We start from the raw sequence: 18,473 nt of genomic DNA, 5'->3' as shown, positions 1-18,473 counted from the left end.
ATTTTTTAGTCTCTCGACCTCATCTACTGCGAAAGGGGTGTGGTCAGAGCTGGAGGCGGGGCTAGGCGAAGACTGCCCTCGGGGCGGGGAAATGAGACGGCCTGCGAGTTGGGGATAGGATTTCTCTTTGGGGGCGTGGCTTATCTGGGTCCGCTTTCCCGCCGACGGTTGGCCACGTCACGTGACATGGGCTGGAAGATGGCGTCTCCCACAGACGGTAAGAGCCGGCTCAGAGAGCCTTCTCCTGCAACCTCCTTGTTTGCTCTCCTGGGACTTACGCTCTCTGTCTGCCCCTCGAACTTACACTTTTTTCTTGGGCTTCTCTTCTTTCCCTCCCACTTCTTTTCCTTGGTGCGTCTTCAGGTCGCTGGTTCTCCACAGCGGCTCCGGAGGTGCCCCGTTTCCCCGCCGTATACCAGGCTGGCAGAGGAGGACACCTACTAGGGACCTTTGCCGGGCAAAAGGATGGGGGTCGCCTGAGCCCTCCCTTAGCCCCATTTGGATGAGGCAGAAGGCTGAGGAGGAGATACTGCTGAGAGAAAGGAGGTGCGTTAGTGTAGATTTCTCCTTGGAGTACCCTATTGAAGGGTCGATTCCCTTCTCTTTGAGCATTTGGAACGATTCTCTCAAACTCTAGCTAGGGTTGATGGCTGACCTCATCCCAGGATTGAACCGCCAGAGAAACAGGATTCATTCCAGTCTCCTTAGTTTGGGACCGTTGCCCTGGCAGCAAGAGAAGCTGGGGACCTTCTCGGCCCCTCCCAATGAGAGTCCCGAGGAAAATGAGAATTGAGCTTTTTTGCTGTTGTCATGTACACGTCACCCTCTCGTTTCTACTTTATGTGTTGTTTTCTCAGGCAGAGTTGAATGAACGATTTCTGCTTTGTATGTTTTCTAAGAGCAAATCATCTTAAATAATAAATGGTTTTCGTATACCCACATGCTTCTGCGCTGGGTTCTGCTTTAGAGAGTTAGGGTCTTGTAGTCATCTCTGAGCTCAATTTTTGCTTGTACCGCTCACATCCCCATGTCCGTCTCATTGATATGTAGTTTTCTGTCCTCAAACACATTCTGTGTTTGGAAGGAACTTGAAGTTCATTTCAGGAATAAGGAAATTGAAGCTAGGAAAGCTATTATTGAGTTCCTACTGTGTGAAAGGCATAATGCTTAGTGCTTTAGAAAAGGAAAAGATGAATCAAACATGTAAACACTTTTGCAGTTTCAGATCTCATTTTAGATGTCACCTCCCAGAGAGGCTTTCCCAGAATACATTATCTGTAGTTGCCCCTCTTCACCATTATTTACTATGTCAATACCTTCTCTGTCAGAATAGTTATTATGTTAACTTTGCCTCTCTCATGCTAGACTAAAAATACCGAGTCTGTCTTGTTCCTAGTTGGATCACAGGGTTTAGCACAGTGTCTGTCTCGCAGTAGGCCTTCATTTGACATTTATTGAAAGAATAGATATATGTATAAATAATATATCCTTAGCCTTAAGTTTCAAGTTCAACTAAGTCTTTAATTTCTTGCGAACAGGTACATACTGTATAAGAAATTGGATGTTCAGAGTCAAAAGAGATTCTTTCCACTGGATGCTCTTTGGGGTTGGGGAGGGCATTTAAAAGTCAACCAAAGGAATGTGGAGTTATTGTTTAATGGGTAGAGTTTGAGTCAGGGAAGGTGAAAAAGTTCTGGAGATGGATGGTGATGATGATTGTACAACCATGTGAATATGGTTATTGTCATGGAACTGTACACTTAAAAATGATTAAAATGGTAAACTTTATGTATATCTTACCACAATTTTAAAAAATCAGCCAAGTGATAGAAGAACAAGAAATTGCTATTTAAATTTTTTGTTCGTTGCTAGGTTTTTAAAACTATTTATTAGAAGTTTTGGAGATTTTAGACCTGTGTTCCTTGTATTTGATTTTTCCCTGTCTTCTCTCAATTTCTTTTCCTCTCTTTGGCCAGAAGGAATACTGAAAACATATTACTTTCCTTTGGTCTCCTGGCCATCTGCACAGGCACTCTGTAACACTTGATTTTGTAAAGTTTTCATGTTCATCTTTTAAAGTTTCACCCTTCTCCATCTAATCTTTTCTTCTTAATCTCACAAAATCAAGTTGAGCACTTTGAAGTTAAGTTCATCTTCTAAATAAGTGTCTCACTCTAAAATATTCCACTGCCTAGCTCTTTTGTCTGTAGTGTTCCACCTGTCTCTGTTTTTTAAGATTTAATTCAAATAATCTTGATTTGAAAATAAGTTTAGGTCACTTACTCATTTGTCTTTTTAAGGCTAAAAAGCATTTTAAAAATTTGAAATCTAAGTAAAACCATATGACTACTTAATGTCAGAGTCAGTTATACCACAGACAGCGGTAGTATAAAGGCACCCTTATGGTTATTAGATCAGTAACATTTGTTGGAAATTTGAAAATTGGAATTTTGTGTTACACACAGCTTTTCTTGATTACCATTTTTGAATGCTTTAGTTAAAGCAATTTATTAGAATCAAGCTCTTTACCCATTAGAATGCCCTTGGAAATTTTCTTAGAATATTTGGGGAAAAAAATTCAGTTTGGAGAAAAGATACATGTTGAAAAATTTTCTACATATGTACATTTTCTGAGGAGTGAGTCCATAGTTTTTGGGTTTTTTTTCAGGTTTCCAAAGATGTGACTTAGAAAATGCTAAGAACTGTTTATATCATTAAATGAGCTATTTTATGCAACTAGTTAGCATACTGGGCATACATATGTATTCAACAAATGTTAACTATTGTTGCTAATATTGAGCACCTCTTCAAGCTGGGAATTTATTAACATTAAAAAAAAACACAATAGTCTGGCTGCTTTGAGAAGGTAGAAACTGATGTGCAAGGGAGATGATTCAAGATGATGTCTTTGACAAAAGAAGAAGCTAGCATCCAGAGCCCAAGGAAAGGAGTTTGTCTTTCTTGGGAGCAGACACATAATTGATTGTAACTGGAGGAAAGTCTTAGAGTATGAGTGAAGATACCTGTGGGCTTGTTGGTATTAATTTTTCTTCACATGTCGCTAAAACATCGCTCCCATTTTAGAGATTAGAAAAATGAGGTTTGATGAGAGAGAATGATTTATTTGTATAACATTGTAGCCCCGGAGTATAAGTAGTTAATAAAACTCACATCCCTTGATTTCCAAATAAGTGTTCCAGTTTGTTATGTTCTTTGAGATTGAAATGTAATAAAATGTAACATGTTTTGTATCTTCTTGGCTCATCTGGGTGTTTTGTTCTAGGGACAGATCTAGAAGCATCTTTACTAAGTTTTGAAAAACTTGACCGTGCTTCACCAGACCTTTGGCCAGAACAATGTAAGTTTTTGATTTCTTTATGTCAAAATCAACGCAGGAGAACCATTGCTACTTTGAAGATGTTTGAGGAGTTATCATTTAGCTATAATGCTTAAAATTTAATTTTACTTCAAAAGGAAACTGAATTCTGTGGTCCAGTGTTAGAATAGCTGTGTGATGATGCAAGATTTTCGGAACACAATGTGATTCAGGAAATGACAAGGGTCCTTAAAAAATACATTTTTAAAAACCACATCTGCAGTAAGCTCAGACAATATAGTATTTCGTTACTTCCTTCAATCACTCATAAAATCACTGTTAGTAATTTGGTCCAAGTCCATCTAACCTTTTTTATGCTTATATACATAAGCAAATAAATAAGTGTTTTTTAAGGTTTCAATTTATTTATTTAGTATAATGATAGGGTCAGACATACATAGTGTGCAGCTTAACTTATTCTACTTATAATTTATTAATGGATCTTTCCATATTAGTAGGTATAGATCTACTTTATTCTTTTAAAAGTTTTTCATTGTATAGATTTACAATGTATTGTAAAAGTTTATGTATTCATATCCTATTTAGAAACCTAAGTTATATCCAATTTTTGATATTAGGAACAATTTAACCATAAATATCCTTGCACATATATCTTTGTGCTCATGGAGGAAGATGACTGTCTATGAGAGTGCCCATTTACTTACATAATTGACAATATTGCAGATTACTGATCTTTATTATTTTAAGTTTGTATTTGCTTATTACTAAGGTTAAACATTATTTTATTTTTAAATATCTAGTTTTTTTCATTTTTTAAAAAGTGATTCTTCCTGTGAGACATTTAAACAAACAATTGGATTGACAGAACAGCATACCTAAAAATGAAATAAAACTCTTTGGTAAGAGATACTGTATCTTGCCATCTTCCCATCCAACTAATTCCTGATCCTTCAAAGTTCACTTGAGGCATGGTTTCCTCTGAGAAGCTTTTGCCTCAGTCTGATTTAGCTCACCATTTTTTGGTCTTCCCATAGCACCTGGAATCTTTCTTAGAGCACTTAAACAATATTAGAGTTACTGACTCAGTCTCTCTCCTTTTCCACACTGTAAGCTCCTTGAAGACAAGGCTATTTTCTTCTTCTTATTTGAATCCTCTATGTCTGGCGTAGGCACTAAACTGTTTATTTATTAAGTAATGTTGTATTTTTTTCTTTTTAGTACCAGGTGTTGCTGAATTTGCTGCTTCTTTCAAAAGTGTAAGTAATATTATTACTTACCCAATGAAGTTTATCCCATGCTTTGCTCCTTGGTGAAAGTTCAAGTATCTCATTTCTTTATTTTCAAGGATAGTGTCATGACCTTCAAATAATTTTGTACAGCCCTCAAAATCTGTTTATATTATCATCACATAAATTGATGATAATGTCTTCCTCTGTCTAAATGTTCTCTTTTTGGCATTTTGACCTTTGTGTATTAGCCTCTTTCCTCAGCTTGAGAATTTTTAAGGTAAGGCAGTTGAAATATTTAATATAACACCAGTATTCTTTTTACCTCTTTTTTAAAGTATGATTTTTAGTACTTTCTCTTTTGCTTATGTGCTGTATTGTGAACTTAACTTATACCTCCTTAGAGGATTTTGAAATTTCTCAGTGGCTCATCAGAAACCAAAGAAAGATAGCCACTAGAGCCCAAACTTTTCTTCTTCCAGGCCAGCAGGCACTGTGCTGACTACTCTACATATATTTTCTTATATATTTCCACAACCAGGAGAAATGATGATTATAATATTAGCTAGAACTTACATTGTGTTTACCATGTGCCAGACAGTGTTCAGAGCACTTTACATATGTTATTTAATCTTCACAAAATCATGTGAGATATAGGTACTATTATTAACCCTATTTCACAGACAAGGAAATAAGCACAGAGAGGTTAGGTTAGGTTATTCAGAGTTATAGGGTAAGGGGCAGAACCAGACTTTGAACCCATTAATTTGACTATTAGCATCCACACTCTTAACATCATACTTAGAAGCATTTGAGCCCAGTGTTAAAAGCACAGACTGATGTAGAAACTTGGAAGTTAAATTACTTGCCCAAGTCCTGGTAAGTAACAGGCCAGGATTTAATCTCAAATCTCTCTGATTCCAAAGTCCATGCTCTTTCCATTAAACCTTGTCATTGGGGATTTGTAATATAACTCATAGTATCTTACTATATGTTTAACATTCTCTACTCATTACTGGAGTTAAAGGTGCTGACTTACAGCCTCTCTAAGTCTGTGGCTTTCAGGTCCCATGATAGTGTTTGTTCAGAGACAGCTTGGTTTTGTACCCAGTCTTTCATTTCTTCAAGAACTAGGGTTGTGTAAAACTTAGCCTGTGCTCCTTTAGCATTCAGTAAGAAATAAGCACTGGCAGTTCAGATTAGTTAGTGTAGGGCTTTGTATTCAAACACATTTGGATTTGAGTCCTCAATTTGCTACTTAATATCTGTGACCAAGCAAGTTTCCTAACATCTTTGAGCCTTAGTTTTCTCTTCTGAAACTGCCTCACAGGATTTAGTATCAAATGCCATAATGCTTGAGAACCACTTTGCACAGTGCCTGGCACATAAGAAAAAATACACAGTAGCTGTCATTATTAGAGCAGCTTTTGTTCAGTAGATTAAGTAGAAGGTACCTGATATAGTTTTCTTACATTCTCATTCAAACTGACTCTTCAGTTTAGAAAATTGTATTTGGTAACAACTAAGTATTTTGAGTTAAAAGTATAAATAAATTTTTAAAAATCTTTAAAAGTTTTCGGTTTTCAAAATCTGATTAATCTTCCCTTGAAGCATGCATATTGAGTTTTGTTTCTAGGAGTTCAGGGTCATCCCAAGACCCCAGGTTAAGATACCCTAGTATAGTCTGTTTCCCTACTAGGGGAAAAATGTCGAATTTGATCTAGACCTTTATAGGGGAGGTAATATAGAAGAGTGGTTTCTGAACTGAAAGGTCATGGGTTTTGAATCCTGGTTCCAGTGGCTGCGTGACCTGACCAAGTGATTTATTTATTTATTTTTATTTTGCTATTATTAATATACAATTACATGAGCAACATTGTGGTTACTAGTTTCCCTCCATTATCAAGTACCCATCACATACCCACCACAGTCACTGTCCATCAGCATAGTAAGATGCTATAGAGTCACTACTTCCCTGTGCTATACTGCCTTCCCCATGTCCACCACCACCCCTGGCCCACATTATGTGTGCTAATCGTAATGCCCCTTTTTCCCCTTAACCCTCCCATCCTACCCATTCTCCCTAGTCCCTTTCCCTTTGGTAACTGTTACTCCATTCTTGGGTTCTGTGAGTCTGCTGCTGTTTTGTTCCTTGTTTTTGCTTTGTTCTTCTACTCCACAGATGAGTGAAATCATTTGATACTTGTCTTTCTCTGCCTGGCTTATTTCACTGAGCATAATACCCTCTAGCTCCATCCGTGTTGTTGCAGATGGTAGGATTAGTTTTCTTCTAAAGGCTGAATAATATTTCATTGTGTATATGTACCACATCTTCTTTATCCATTCATCTACTGATGGACATTTAGTGCTGTGATAAACATAGGGGTGCATATGTCTTTTTCAAACTGGGCTGCTGCATTCTTAGGGTAAATTCCTAGGAACGGGATTCCTGGGTCAAATGGTATTTCTATTTTCAGTTTTTTGAAGAACCTCCATACTGCTTTCCACAATGGTTGAACTAATTTACATTCCCACCAGCAGTCTGGGAGGGTTCCCTTTCCTCCGCATCCTTGTCAACATTTGTTGTTGTTTGTCTTTTGGATGGTGGCCATCCTAACTGGGGTGAGGTGATATCTAATTGTTGTTTTTATTTGCATTCCCCTGATGATTAGCAATGTGGAGCATCTTTTCATGTGCCTGTTGGCCATCTGAATTTCTTCTTTGGAAAAGTGTCTGTTCAGATCCTTTGACTATTTTTTAATTGGATTATTTGCTTTTTGTTTGTTGAGGTGCATGAGCCTTTTATATATTTTGGATGTCAACCCTTATTGGATATGTCATTTATGAATATATTCTTCCATAGTGTAGGATGCCTTTTTGTTCTAATGATAGTCCTGTTTGCTGTTCAGAAGCTTTTTAGTTTGATATAGTCCTACTTGTTCATTTTTGCTTTTGTTTCCCTTGCCCAGGGAGATACGGTCATGAAGAAGTTGCTCATGTTTATATTCAAGAGATTTTTGCCTATGTTTTCTTCTAAGAGTTTTATGGTTTCATGACTTACATTCAGGTCTTTGATCCATTCTGAGTTTATTTTTGTGTATGGAGTTAGACAGTAATCCAGTTTCATTCTCTTACATGTAGCTGCCCAGTTTTGCCAACACCACTTGTAGAAGAGGCTGTTATTTCCCCATTGTATATCCATGGCTCCTTTATCATATATTAATTGACCATGTATGCTTGCGTTAATATCTGGACCCTCTATTTTGTTCCACTGGTCTATAGGGCTGTTCTTGTGCCAGTACCAAATTGTCTTGATTACTGTGGCTTTGTAGTAGAGCTTGAAGTTGGGAAGCGAGATGCCCCCTGCTTTATTCTTCTTTCTCAGGATTGCTTTGGCTATTCGGGGTCTTTTGTGGTTCCATATGAATTTTAGAACTATTTATTCCAGTTCGTTGAAGAATGCTGTTGGTATTTTGATAGGGATTGCATTGAATTTATAGATTGTTTTAGGCAGGATGGCCATTTTGACAATATTAATTCTTCCAACCCTAGAGCATGGGATGAATTTCCATTTATTAAGTGTCTTCTTTAATTTCTCTTAAGAGTTTCTTGTAGTTTTCAGGGTGTAGGTTTTTCATTTCCTTGGTTAGGTTTATGTCTAGGTATTTTATTCTTTTTGATGTAATTGTGAATGGAATTGTTTTCCTGATTTCTCTTTCTGCTAGTTCATCGTTAATGTATAGGAATGTCACAGATTTCTATGATTTAATTTTGTGTCCTGCAGCTTTGCTGAATTCCGATATTAGTTCTAGTAGTTTTGGAGTGGATTCTTTAGGTTTTTTTCTGTACAATATTATGTAATCTGCAAACAGTGGCAGTTTGACTTCATCCTTACCAATCTGAATGTCTTTTATTTCTTTGTGCTGTCTGATTGCTGTGGCTAGGACCTCCAGTAATGTGTTGAATAAAAGCAGGGAGAGTAGGCATCCTTATCTTGGGGAAGGGGAAAAGCTTTCAACTTCTCACTGTTCAGTATGATGTTGGCTGTGGGTTTATCATATATGGCCTTTATTATGTTGAGGTACTTGCCTTCTATACCCATTTTGTTGAGAGTTTTTATCATGAATGGATGTTGAATTTTGTCGACTGCTTTTCAGTGTCTCTGGAGATGATTGTGTGGTTTCTGTCCTTTTTGTTGAGGTGGTGGATGATGTTGATGGATTTTCGAATGTTGTAGCATCCTTGCATCCCTGGGATGGATCCCACTTGGTATGATCCTCTTGATGTATTTTTTAATTCGGCTTGCTAATATTTTGATGAGTGTTTTTGCATCTATGTTCATCAGGGATATTGGTCTGTAGTTTTCTTTTTTTGTGGTGTCTTTGCCAGGTTTTGATATTAGAGTGATGCTGGCTTCATAGAATGAGTTTGGAAGTATTCCCTCCTCCTCTATTTTTTGGAAAACTTTAAGAAGAATGGGTATTATGTCTTCTCTAAATGTCTGATGAAATACAGTGGTGAATCCATCTGGTATGAGAGTTTTGTTCTTGTGTAGTTTTTTGATTACCAATTCAATTTCATTGCTGGTAATGGGTCTGTTTAGATTTTCTGTTTCTTCCTTGGTCACTCTTGGATGGTTGTATTTTTCTAGAAAGTTGTCCGTTTCTTCTAGGTTATCCAGTTTTTTTAGCATGTAATTTTTCATAGTGTTCTCTAATAATTATTTGTATTTCTGTGTGTCCGTCGTGATTTTTCCTTTCTCATTTCTGATTCTGTTTATGTGTGTAGATTCTCTTTTTTTCTTAATAAGACTGGCTACAGGTTTATCTATTTTGTTTATTTTCTCAAAGAATCAGCTCTTAGTTTAATTAATTTTTTTCTATTGTTTTATTCTTCTCAATTTTATTTATATCTTCTCTGATCTTTATTATGTCCCTTCTTCTACTGACTTTGGGCCTCATGTGTTCTTCTTTTTCCAGTTTCAATAATTGTGACTTTAAAGTATTCATTTGGGATTGTTCTTTCTTTAAATAGGGCTTATACTTTCCTCTTAGAACTGCCTTCACTGCATCCCACAGAAGTTGGGACATTGTGCTGTTGTTTTCATTTGTCTAAATATATTGCTTGATCTCTGTTTAATTTGGTCACTGATTCACTGATTATTTAGGAGCATGTTGGTAAGCCTCGATGTGTTTGTGGGCCTTTTTGTTTTCTTTGTACAATTTATTTCTAGTTTTAAACCTTTGTGATCTGAAAAGTTGGTTGGTACAATTTCAATCATTTTGAATTGACTGAGATTCTTTTTGTGGTCCAGTATGTGGTCTATTCTGAAAAATATTCCATGTGCACTTCAGAAGAATGTGTATCCTGCTGCATTTGGGTGTAGAGTTCTGTAGATATCTGTTAGGTTCATCTGTTCTAGTGTGTTGTTCAGTGCCTCTGTGTCCTTACTTATTTTCTGTCTGGTTGATCTGTCCATTGAAGTGAGTGGTGTGTTGAAGTCTCCTAAAATGAATGCTTTGCATTCTATTTCCTCCTTTAATTCTGTTAGTATTTGTTTCATATATGTAGTTGCTCCTGTGTTGGGTGCATAGATGTTTATAATGGTTATATCCTCTTGTTACACTGACCCCTTTATTATTTTGTAATGTCCTTCTTTTGTCTCTTGTTAGTTTCTTTGTTTTGAAATTTGTTTTGTATAATACAAGTACTGCAACACCTGTTTTTTTCCCCTATTAATTGCATGAAATATCTTTTTCCATCCCTTCAGTTTTAGTCTGTGTATGTCTTTGTGTTTGAGGTGAGTCTCTTGTAGGCAGCATATAGATGGGTCTTTCTTTTTTATCCATTTTGTAACTCTATGTCTTTTGATTGGTGCATTCAGTCCATTTACAGTTAGGGTGATTATCAATAGATATGTACTTATTGCCATTGCAGGTTTTGGATTTGTGGTTACCAAAGGTTCAAGGGCAGCTTCTTTACTATCTAACCATCTAACATAACTCATTTATTCCACTATTATAAGCACAGTGTGATGATTCTTTATTTCTCTCCCTTCTTTTTCTTCCTCCTTTACTCTTTATATGTTAGGTGTTGTGTTCTGTACTCTTTTCTGTTTCCATTGTGTTTCCCTTGACTGACTTTGTGAATAGCTGATTTTGTTTTGCATTTAGTTAGTATTTAGTTGGTCTGCTTCCTTTGCTGTAGTTTTATTTTCTCTGGTGACAGCTATTTAGCCTTAGGCATACTTCCATCTAGAGCAGTTCCTTTAAAATACACTGTAGAGATGGATTGTCAGAGGTAAATTCCTTTGAGTTTTGCTTATCTGGGAATTGTTTAATTTCTCCTTCAAATTTAAATTATAATCTTGCTGGATACCTTATTCTCAGTTTGAGCCCCTTCTGTTTCATTGCATTGAATGTATCATGCCATTCCCTTCTGGTGTGTAAGGTCTCTCCTGAAAAGTCTGATGATAGCCTGATGGGTTTTCCTTTGTAGATGATCTTTTTCTCTCTCTGGCTGCCTTTAATACTCTGTCCTTGTCTTTGATCTCTCCCATTTTAATTATTACATGTCTTGGTGTTGTCCTCTTTGGGTCCCTTGTGTTGGGAGATCTATGGGCTTCCATGGTCTGAGAGACTGTTTCCTTCCCGAGCTTGAGGAAGTTTTCAGCAATTATTTCTTCAAAGACACTTCCTATCTGTTTTTCTCTTTCTTCTTCTGGTACCCTATAATGTGAATATTGTTCCATTTGGATTTGTCACACAGTTCTCTTAATAGTCTTTCATTCCTAGAGGTCCTTTTATCTGTCTCTGCCTCAGCTTCTCTGTATTCCTGTTCTCTGATTTCTATTCCATTAACAGTCTCTTCCACCTCATCTAGTCTGATCTTAAATCCTTCCATTGTTTGTTTCATTTCTTTTATCTCCCTCTGGAATTCATCCCTTAGCTCTTGAATATTTCTCTGTAGCTCCATCAGCATGCTTAGGACTTTTATTTTGAATTCTTTTTCAGTAAGATTGGTGATTTCAGTCTCTCCAAGCCCTCTCTCTAGTGTCTGAGGGATTTTGGATTGAACAAGGTTCTTCTGCCTTGTCATGACAATGGGAGTGTTCTCTGGTGAGTGGCACGTGTGTCAGCTGGGAGAACAAATTCCCTTCCTGCTTGCCAGTCGCCTTGCCTGTTTGCGCTGTCTGTGCCAGTTTACCACACACAGGGAAAAACCTGTGGGTTAATTCCCTAGGCTGCCGTGGGTGGGACAGCCCTCAGGATGGCCTATGGCACTGGCCTGTTCACTGGCCAGCAGTGCATGTGTCTGCCACAAGGACAACGTCCCTTTTTGCCCCCCAGTCTCTGCACCCATCTCCTCTGTCTGTTGTGGTCAACTGTGTGCAGGGAGCTGCCTGTGGGTTAATTTCCTAAGCTACTGTGGGTGTAGTGGCCCTAGGGATGGCCTAGGATCCTGGCTGGGTTTGCGGGCCAGCATTGCATGTTCTTCCATGAAAACAGAGCACCTTTGTGCCTCCTGGTCTCCACGCCTGTCTCTGCTGTCTCTGCTCATCAACCACATGCAGAGAGCAGCCTCTGGGTTAATCCTCCAAGCTGCCATGAGCAGGGTGGTCCTCGGGTTGGCTTAGGGCACTGGCAGGAGTTGCAAGTGTGGGGTTCGTGTTCTGCCACGAGAACAAAACTCCTTCATGCCTCCTGGCCTCTGCGCCTGTCTCCTCTGTCTGTGACAGTCAACTGCATGCAGGGAGCAGTCTCTGGGTTAATCCCCTATGCTTCCATGGGTGGAACTGCCTTCGGGATGGCCTAGGGCGCTGGCGGGGGTCGCAGGAGAGTGGTGTGTGTTCTGCTGCTAGAACAAAGCCCCTTCATGCTCCCGGTCTCCATGACTCTCTCTGCTGTCTGTTCCAGTCAACCGCATGCAGGGAGCAGGCTCCCAGTCTGGGCTGGTTAGCCCCATGCAGGGAGAAGCCTCTGTGTTAAGCTGAGTGGTTGTTATAGGTGGGGCTGCTGTCCAGCTGGTCTGCAGCAATGGTGGGGACAGCTGGTTTGCTCACAGATGCTGGTGGGGAGGAATGAACAGCAGGCTGCTTATTACTGTTAGGGGCCTTGGAGTTGCATTGCCAATCAGGGGAATAGGGCCTCTGAAGTTACTTAAAGTCCCCAACCTGCTGGGCTGAATGTGCCAGGACAGTTTTGTCCACCTGTTAAACCCTTGTTCCTTTAAGACTTTTAAAGCTCCTGCTTTTCTTATGTCCCAGGGTAGCTGGATGTGGAACCTGTTTACAGTCTTAGTCTGGGATTTTGCTTTTCTGCTCTAATATGCAGAGCACCATGCAATGTGTGTCTATGCTCCCAGGGCAGATTACTAGGGCTGGTTATTTAGCAGTCCTGTGCTTCCACTCCCTCTCCGCTCTAATTCTTTTTCTCCCGCTGGTCAGCTGTGGTGGGGGCAGTGCTCTGGTCCCACTGGGTTCTGGCGTTGTATCTTAGCCTTTTCCCTGAGATGCTGGGTTCTCTCAGATGTAGCCTGGCTGTTGTACTGTGTCTTCTGGTCACTCTTTTAGGAATAGTTATATTTGCTGTATTTTTGCCACCCTACTCACACCGCCATCTTTTCTCCATTGAGCAAGTGATTTATAATGTTCCTCTACATCGGTTTTTTTTTTCATTTATAAAATGAGAATGAAAGTACCTGCTTTATTGGGTTGATTTGGAAATTAAATTACATGATATATGAAATGTGTTTTCTTTGTCACGGTACCAAGCAAATACTAATTTTTTTTTTTTTTAAGAAAAAGAAAGAGCCTCAAAGCTGAAATAATGGTTCTTAACCATACACCTACCTGCATAACAGCATCATCGGTGTGCTATTGTGGAGTTTTTAAAGAATACATGTGTAATGTCCCTTGCTCTGTTCTCTCCACTGGACCCTCCCCCGAACCCCTGCTGTTCTAAGTCATACAGCAGGTGTGGGGCCCATCACTGTACTTTTTTGTTATGTAGGTGACTCTCTTGTGTAGCTAGGATTGGAAACTGTTGCCCAAAGTTGTTCTAAGACTGAGTTCTCTTTCATATTTTGTAAGTTCACTTCTAGAAATGAGAAGATAACTTAAAATTCTAAAGTTTTATAAAACATCTACAATAAAATGAAATTTCAAGTGACTATTACTGCAGTCTTCCTACAAATTAAGAATTTTCTTTCTTTTTATTTTCCATTCTTGATTCCCCTTTAAATCTTCTGTGCCAGAGAGTGTTATTGATAAGTGGTTGAAACAGTTCAGTTAGAGACTTTCACCAGAACTGAATTTCAAGTAATTTCTTTCATTGCTGTACTAACCCATTATGTGTGAAATAGTAACAGTAGTCAGATCTAATTCTTCCAAGATTATTTCTCTGAGACCAACTTTAAAGATAAGCAGTATTATTTTGTAAGGTGACTATTTATAGGCCCTATCTAAACCTGGGGAAATACGGGTTTTTGAAATTAAAGTTTGCCAGTGTTTTTCAAACACCCTGAAGGCTGTGTGACAGGCTACTTTTCTGATAAGAAGAAAGAGAAGAGTCTCTTCACACTTGTATGTATCTGAATGGATATGTTCTTATTTTCAAACAGCCTATTACTAGCTCTCCACCCAAATGGATGGCTGAAATAGAACGTGATGATATTGACATGTTGAAAGGTAAGTAATGCTTGTCACCTGTAACTTTTAACCTGATGTTTATGTTCCTCTGCTAATTTTCTAATTTTTTTTCCACCATGCTAGTTTTTCTCCCACTCTCCCCTCACAGCTATTCTCAGCTTCACTCAAACTGTTATTTTAACCATCCTTATTCATAGTTCTTCATGTCTGAATGCCTTTCTCTACTTTTCCATATGTAGAAATCTCTTCAAGACCCTGTTATAATAATGTTTTCTGCTACTAAATTCCTTTAATATTAACTTTATTTTGTATAATGCTTACAATTAACAAAAAGCTCTCATGCAAATTTCTCATTTAATTCTTGCATAACTTCTGTGAGTTAGGTATGATCATATCTAAGGTTCAGAGGTTAACTTAACCAAGATTTATTAGAAAGAGTTTAAATTTAAACTTTGATCTTATAAGTCTAGTCCCTTACTGCTATAATTAAAGTGCCTTTTGTAGGATTTACTGTCATATATTGTTGTCAGGACTATTAATTGACAGCCCCTTGCTGGATTAAGACCTGTCTTTTAATTCTTTGTATACCATCAATTTTTCCCATAAAGAATACTGTAGGTAGTGATTATTGTTGGTTGATAAATGACTTGGAACTCAACCACAAAGTGGAAATTTAAATTAAAAAACATTAATTTTCCTAGCTTTTGCTCTACTTTATTTATTTAATTTTTTTATCATCTTGCCAGTGTTAAGATTCATAATGATTATGAAATAATAGACTGAAGTTAAGGTAAAAATCTGGAATTCTTGAGCTGTTTAAGCAGCTGAACAGATCAAGAAAGTCTGCTTATGCCAGATATAGATAATGAGTGTGGTGTGATATGTGGAAGAAAACACCTTTATTTGATCTCAGAAGTAATTCATTGTTTTGCATGAAATGCTTTAATGTAGATCCCCTCGTCCAACCATGGAAAAATTAAGTCTCAAGGGCATCTCAGGTTTATTGTTCTAATGTTGCATCTCAGGTTTATTGTTCTAATGTTCCAAACAGGCATTTATATAATATTCCATCAGTATGTATTTTCTAAGGAAACTTCTAATACAGAATCATAGCATTATATTCTATGCAAATTGACCTGTATCTTAAACCTCAAAGAAATTGGGTGTTATTTAAATGAAAATCTGAGAAAGTGAGTTTTTACTTTAAGTGTACTGTCTTTTCATCTGGGAAACTTAAACATTTTTTATAGGAGTTTGATTTGAAGGGAAAATTTGGGTTAATATTTAGTATTTGTTTTCTAAACTTAGGGAAATGGGGAAGAGTAAGGGTTTCGTTACTATTTTGTGTTTTGTAATATGAGGACTTATAAATGATAGTGGAGACAGTGTAAGAGGTGTCTGTGAAGCTTTCTTGATTCTATGTCAAATCACAAGGTTTCATATTTTAATGGTGCATTCATTTTGTATGATAGGCAGAATGTTATAAAAAGATCCTTAGGGTAGAACCCATAATTTGCTATTGTATGTATGCTAACATTCTCCTCATTAAGTAGGCAAGCTCATCTGAGGCATTTTGCAGTAGTAGGAAAATTCACCAGTTTTGTGTGTGTGTGTGTGTGTGTGTGTGTGTGTGTGTGTACAGGGAAAGATTGAATGAGAAGAGATAATAGGCCCAATTTTTAGTTATTTGATAGAATTAAGCTTCAAAACTTTTAATAACAAGGACTCCCAACCAGAATAAATTGTTACTAGAGAACAGTGGAAAAACCTAGTATATAAATGATTCTGTTTCAGAACTGGGGAGCCTCACCACGGCTAATTTGATGGAGAAGGTACGAGGCCTACAGAACCTGGCCTATCAGCTGGGGCTGGATGAGTGTGAGTACCCAGATCACATTTATTCAGGGATGTGTGTTGTATATTTCATGATGCATTCTAGCTATAATTCAGAAAGTGTCTTTATTACTAATGATTTACTACTAATGTAATTATTTTATTACTCTTTATCACTGTTCTGAAGGTAAAAAGTCATTGTTATCTAAAGTGTGTCTTTTATGGCAGAGTGTGCCAGAATAATTATTGAGTTTGCTAAATAATAAGTTATTTTTCTCTATACAGTTTAAGTATATTGGGAATCCTCTCAGTTTTAAGTGATAGAATGTCAAATCAAACTAGCTTAAGAAAAGAGGGACTTTATTAGTTCACATAAATCAAAATTCCCAGAGTAGAAATAGCTTTGAGGATCTGTAGATCCATGACTCTTAATGATAGCACTGGAATGTGCTCTGGTTCTTGCTTTTGTTTCACATCTCAAACCTCTGCTTCACTCATACATTACTCTTGTTCTCTGACTTAGCACTGGGGAAGGTGACCAAAAGGAGGTCCAGTTCATGTGTCTTTAGATCTCATAATGATCCAAAAAGAGTGTCTTTTCTGAACATTCCAAAAGAAAGGTTTGGGGAGAACTCTGACTGTTCCATCATGGCTCATATATACCTATCCTAGAACCAGTTCTTTAGCCAGGTAGCACGGAGCATTCTGATAGGCCAAGCCTGAGTCCTGGGTGCAGACAGAGAGTGGAAAGGTTAGTCTGACTCAAATCACATGGATTGGGAGGGGAGGATTGCTTCCCCAAAGGAAGGGGTGTATAGTAGACCAAGAACATAATTTGCTATTATGAGTAATGTTTTAAAAGTTCTCATTTATTCCTGTCTGCTCTCCATTCTTTTAGTTTAAAATTATTTCTTTATATATTGTATCTCTTCCCATATTGTATCCATTATAAAACTGGAAAAAGAATTGTAGAAAATTCTCACTCTGTAATTGAAAGATACTCAACATAAATACAGTGCTTAGAATTTTGTTCTCTGGGTACCTCTTGAGACCTTCATAAATCTGTGGTTTTGAAAGACTACCATAGCTTATAATTTCCTTCAAAAATGCAAGTTTTGTACTAATTAGAACAATCCCAAAAACAGTTTCATAAATTGTTTTTTTTATACAGCATATAGTGGATCTGTTAACACCATTGATTTAAGTTAGTGCCATGTTCAGCATTTCACTTTAATTAAAATCTAATTTGACTACTAATTTTTTTCAAATAGTCATCACTTCTTGAGCTGTCTTTATCTTTTCTTTATTTCCATTACTGTCATTAGCAGTTGGCTTCTTTTACCAAGAAAACATTTTTCAATCACTTGATGAATCAAGGAGCAGAGAACAATAGACTGTTTTGAGATATGGTTGCAGGTAGTCTAGGTGTACTCATTGTCACCTAACTCTTCTCTGTGTACTGGTCATTTGTTTCTCATGATTGAAGTTATGTCTTGGCAAAATTACTGTTTAGCAGGTATGACAGTGGACCTCTAGAGTTTATAATGAAAGGTAAATCTGATTGTTAAATTCATGAATACAAGACTTGTGTAGAACTTGATTCTGTTTCTAGCTTTGGATAATAAAAATAAATGCTGTGATTGGTCATAATGATCAATCCTTTATCCCTGTGTCAGTTTTTTTATAATTAATTTTATGCTTATTATATCAAGAAGGTGGTATAGTATCAAATGTGCTTATCAACAGTATTGTCTCTAGTTAGTTGTAATTGAAATTGCTATATCCCTTCTGATTAGTGTTTCTTTTTCTGTATTGCTGCTGAGAAATATAATACTTTTCCCCCACCTTTTTATTATGGAAAATATAAACATGTGCCAAAGTAGAAAGAATAGAATAGTGACTCAGGTACCCACAACCCAGCTTCAGTAGTCAACATATGACCAATCTTTTTCACTTATACAACCTCTTGTATCTATTTTAAAGAAAATCTCAGGCATGATGTTACCTCATTGTCAAGTAACTTTACATGTACTAGCTAACCTTTGAACGACACAGGCTTGAACTGCATGGGTCACTTATACTCAGATTTTTTTCAATAAATATATTGAAAAAACTTTGGAGATATGCAACAATTAGAAAAAACATTTTCTTTTCTCTATGTACTTTCTTTTAAGAATAGAGTGTATAATACATATAACATAGAAAATATGTGTTTATGTTATCAGTAAGGCTTCTGATCAGTAATAAGCTATTAGTAGTTAAGTTTTTGGAGAGTTAAAAGGTTTTTTGAAGATTTTCAACTGTGTGGCTGAGGTCAGGGGTTAGCATCCCACCCCTCTGTGTTGTTCAAAGGTCAACTAATTCTAAAAGTCAGGGACTCTCTTTAAAATAGATAATCTCAGCTCCATTATTATGCATAAAAAATTTC

The 18,473-nt window shown here is 37.2% G+C and overlaps 1 protein-coding gene across 11 annotated transcripts in view; it reads left to right on the top strand.

Annotated features, from left to right (window-relative positions):
• Positions 1–75: 75 nt before the first annotated feature.
• LIN52 (lin-52 DREAM MuvB core complex component) overlaps positions 76–18,473 on the top strand; it is a 165,392-nt gene continuing 146,994 nt past the window's right edge. For 7 of the 11 annotated variants that reach the window (XR_005054475.2, XM_073242135.1, XM_073242133.1 and 4 more), the window contains exons 1-5: positions 77–217; positions 3,284–3,358; positions 4,556–4,593; positions 14,185–14,251; positions 16,007–16,090. Coding sequence is in view for 10 of the 11 variants with exons in the window: in XM_073242135.1 (XP_073098236.1) it covers positions 187–217; positions 3,284–3,358; positions 4,556–4,593; positions 14,185–14,251; positions 16,007–16,090 (295 nt within the window). In the remaining variant the exon portion in view is untranslated. Of the gene's footprint in view, positions 218–3,283; positions 3,359–4,555; positions 4,594–14,184; positions 14,252–16,006; positions 16,091–18,473 lie in introns of all 11 variants that reach the window. The other 4 variants (XM_073242132.1, XM_073242131.1, XM_036993075.2 and 1 more) reach the window with 2 other exon arrangements.

This window comes from Manis javanica, chromosome 8, assembly GCF_040802235.1.
Source record: "Manis javanica isolate MJ-LG chromosome 8, MJ_LKY, whole genome shotgun sequence".
Classification (NCBI taxonomy): Eukaryota; Metazoa; Chordata; class Mammalia; order Pholidota; family Manidae; genus Manis; species Manis javanica.
This window is presented reverse-complemented; position numbering and strand designations above follow the sequence as displayed.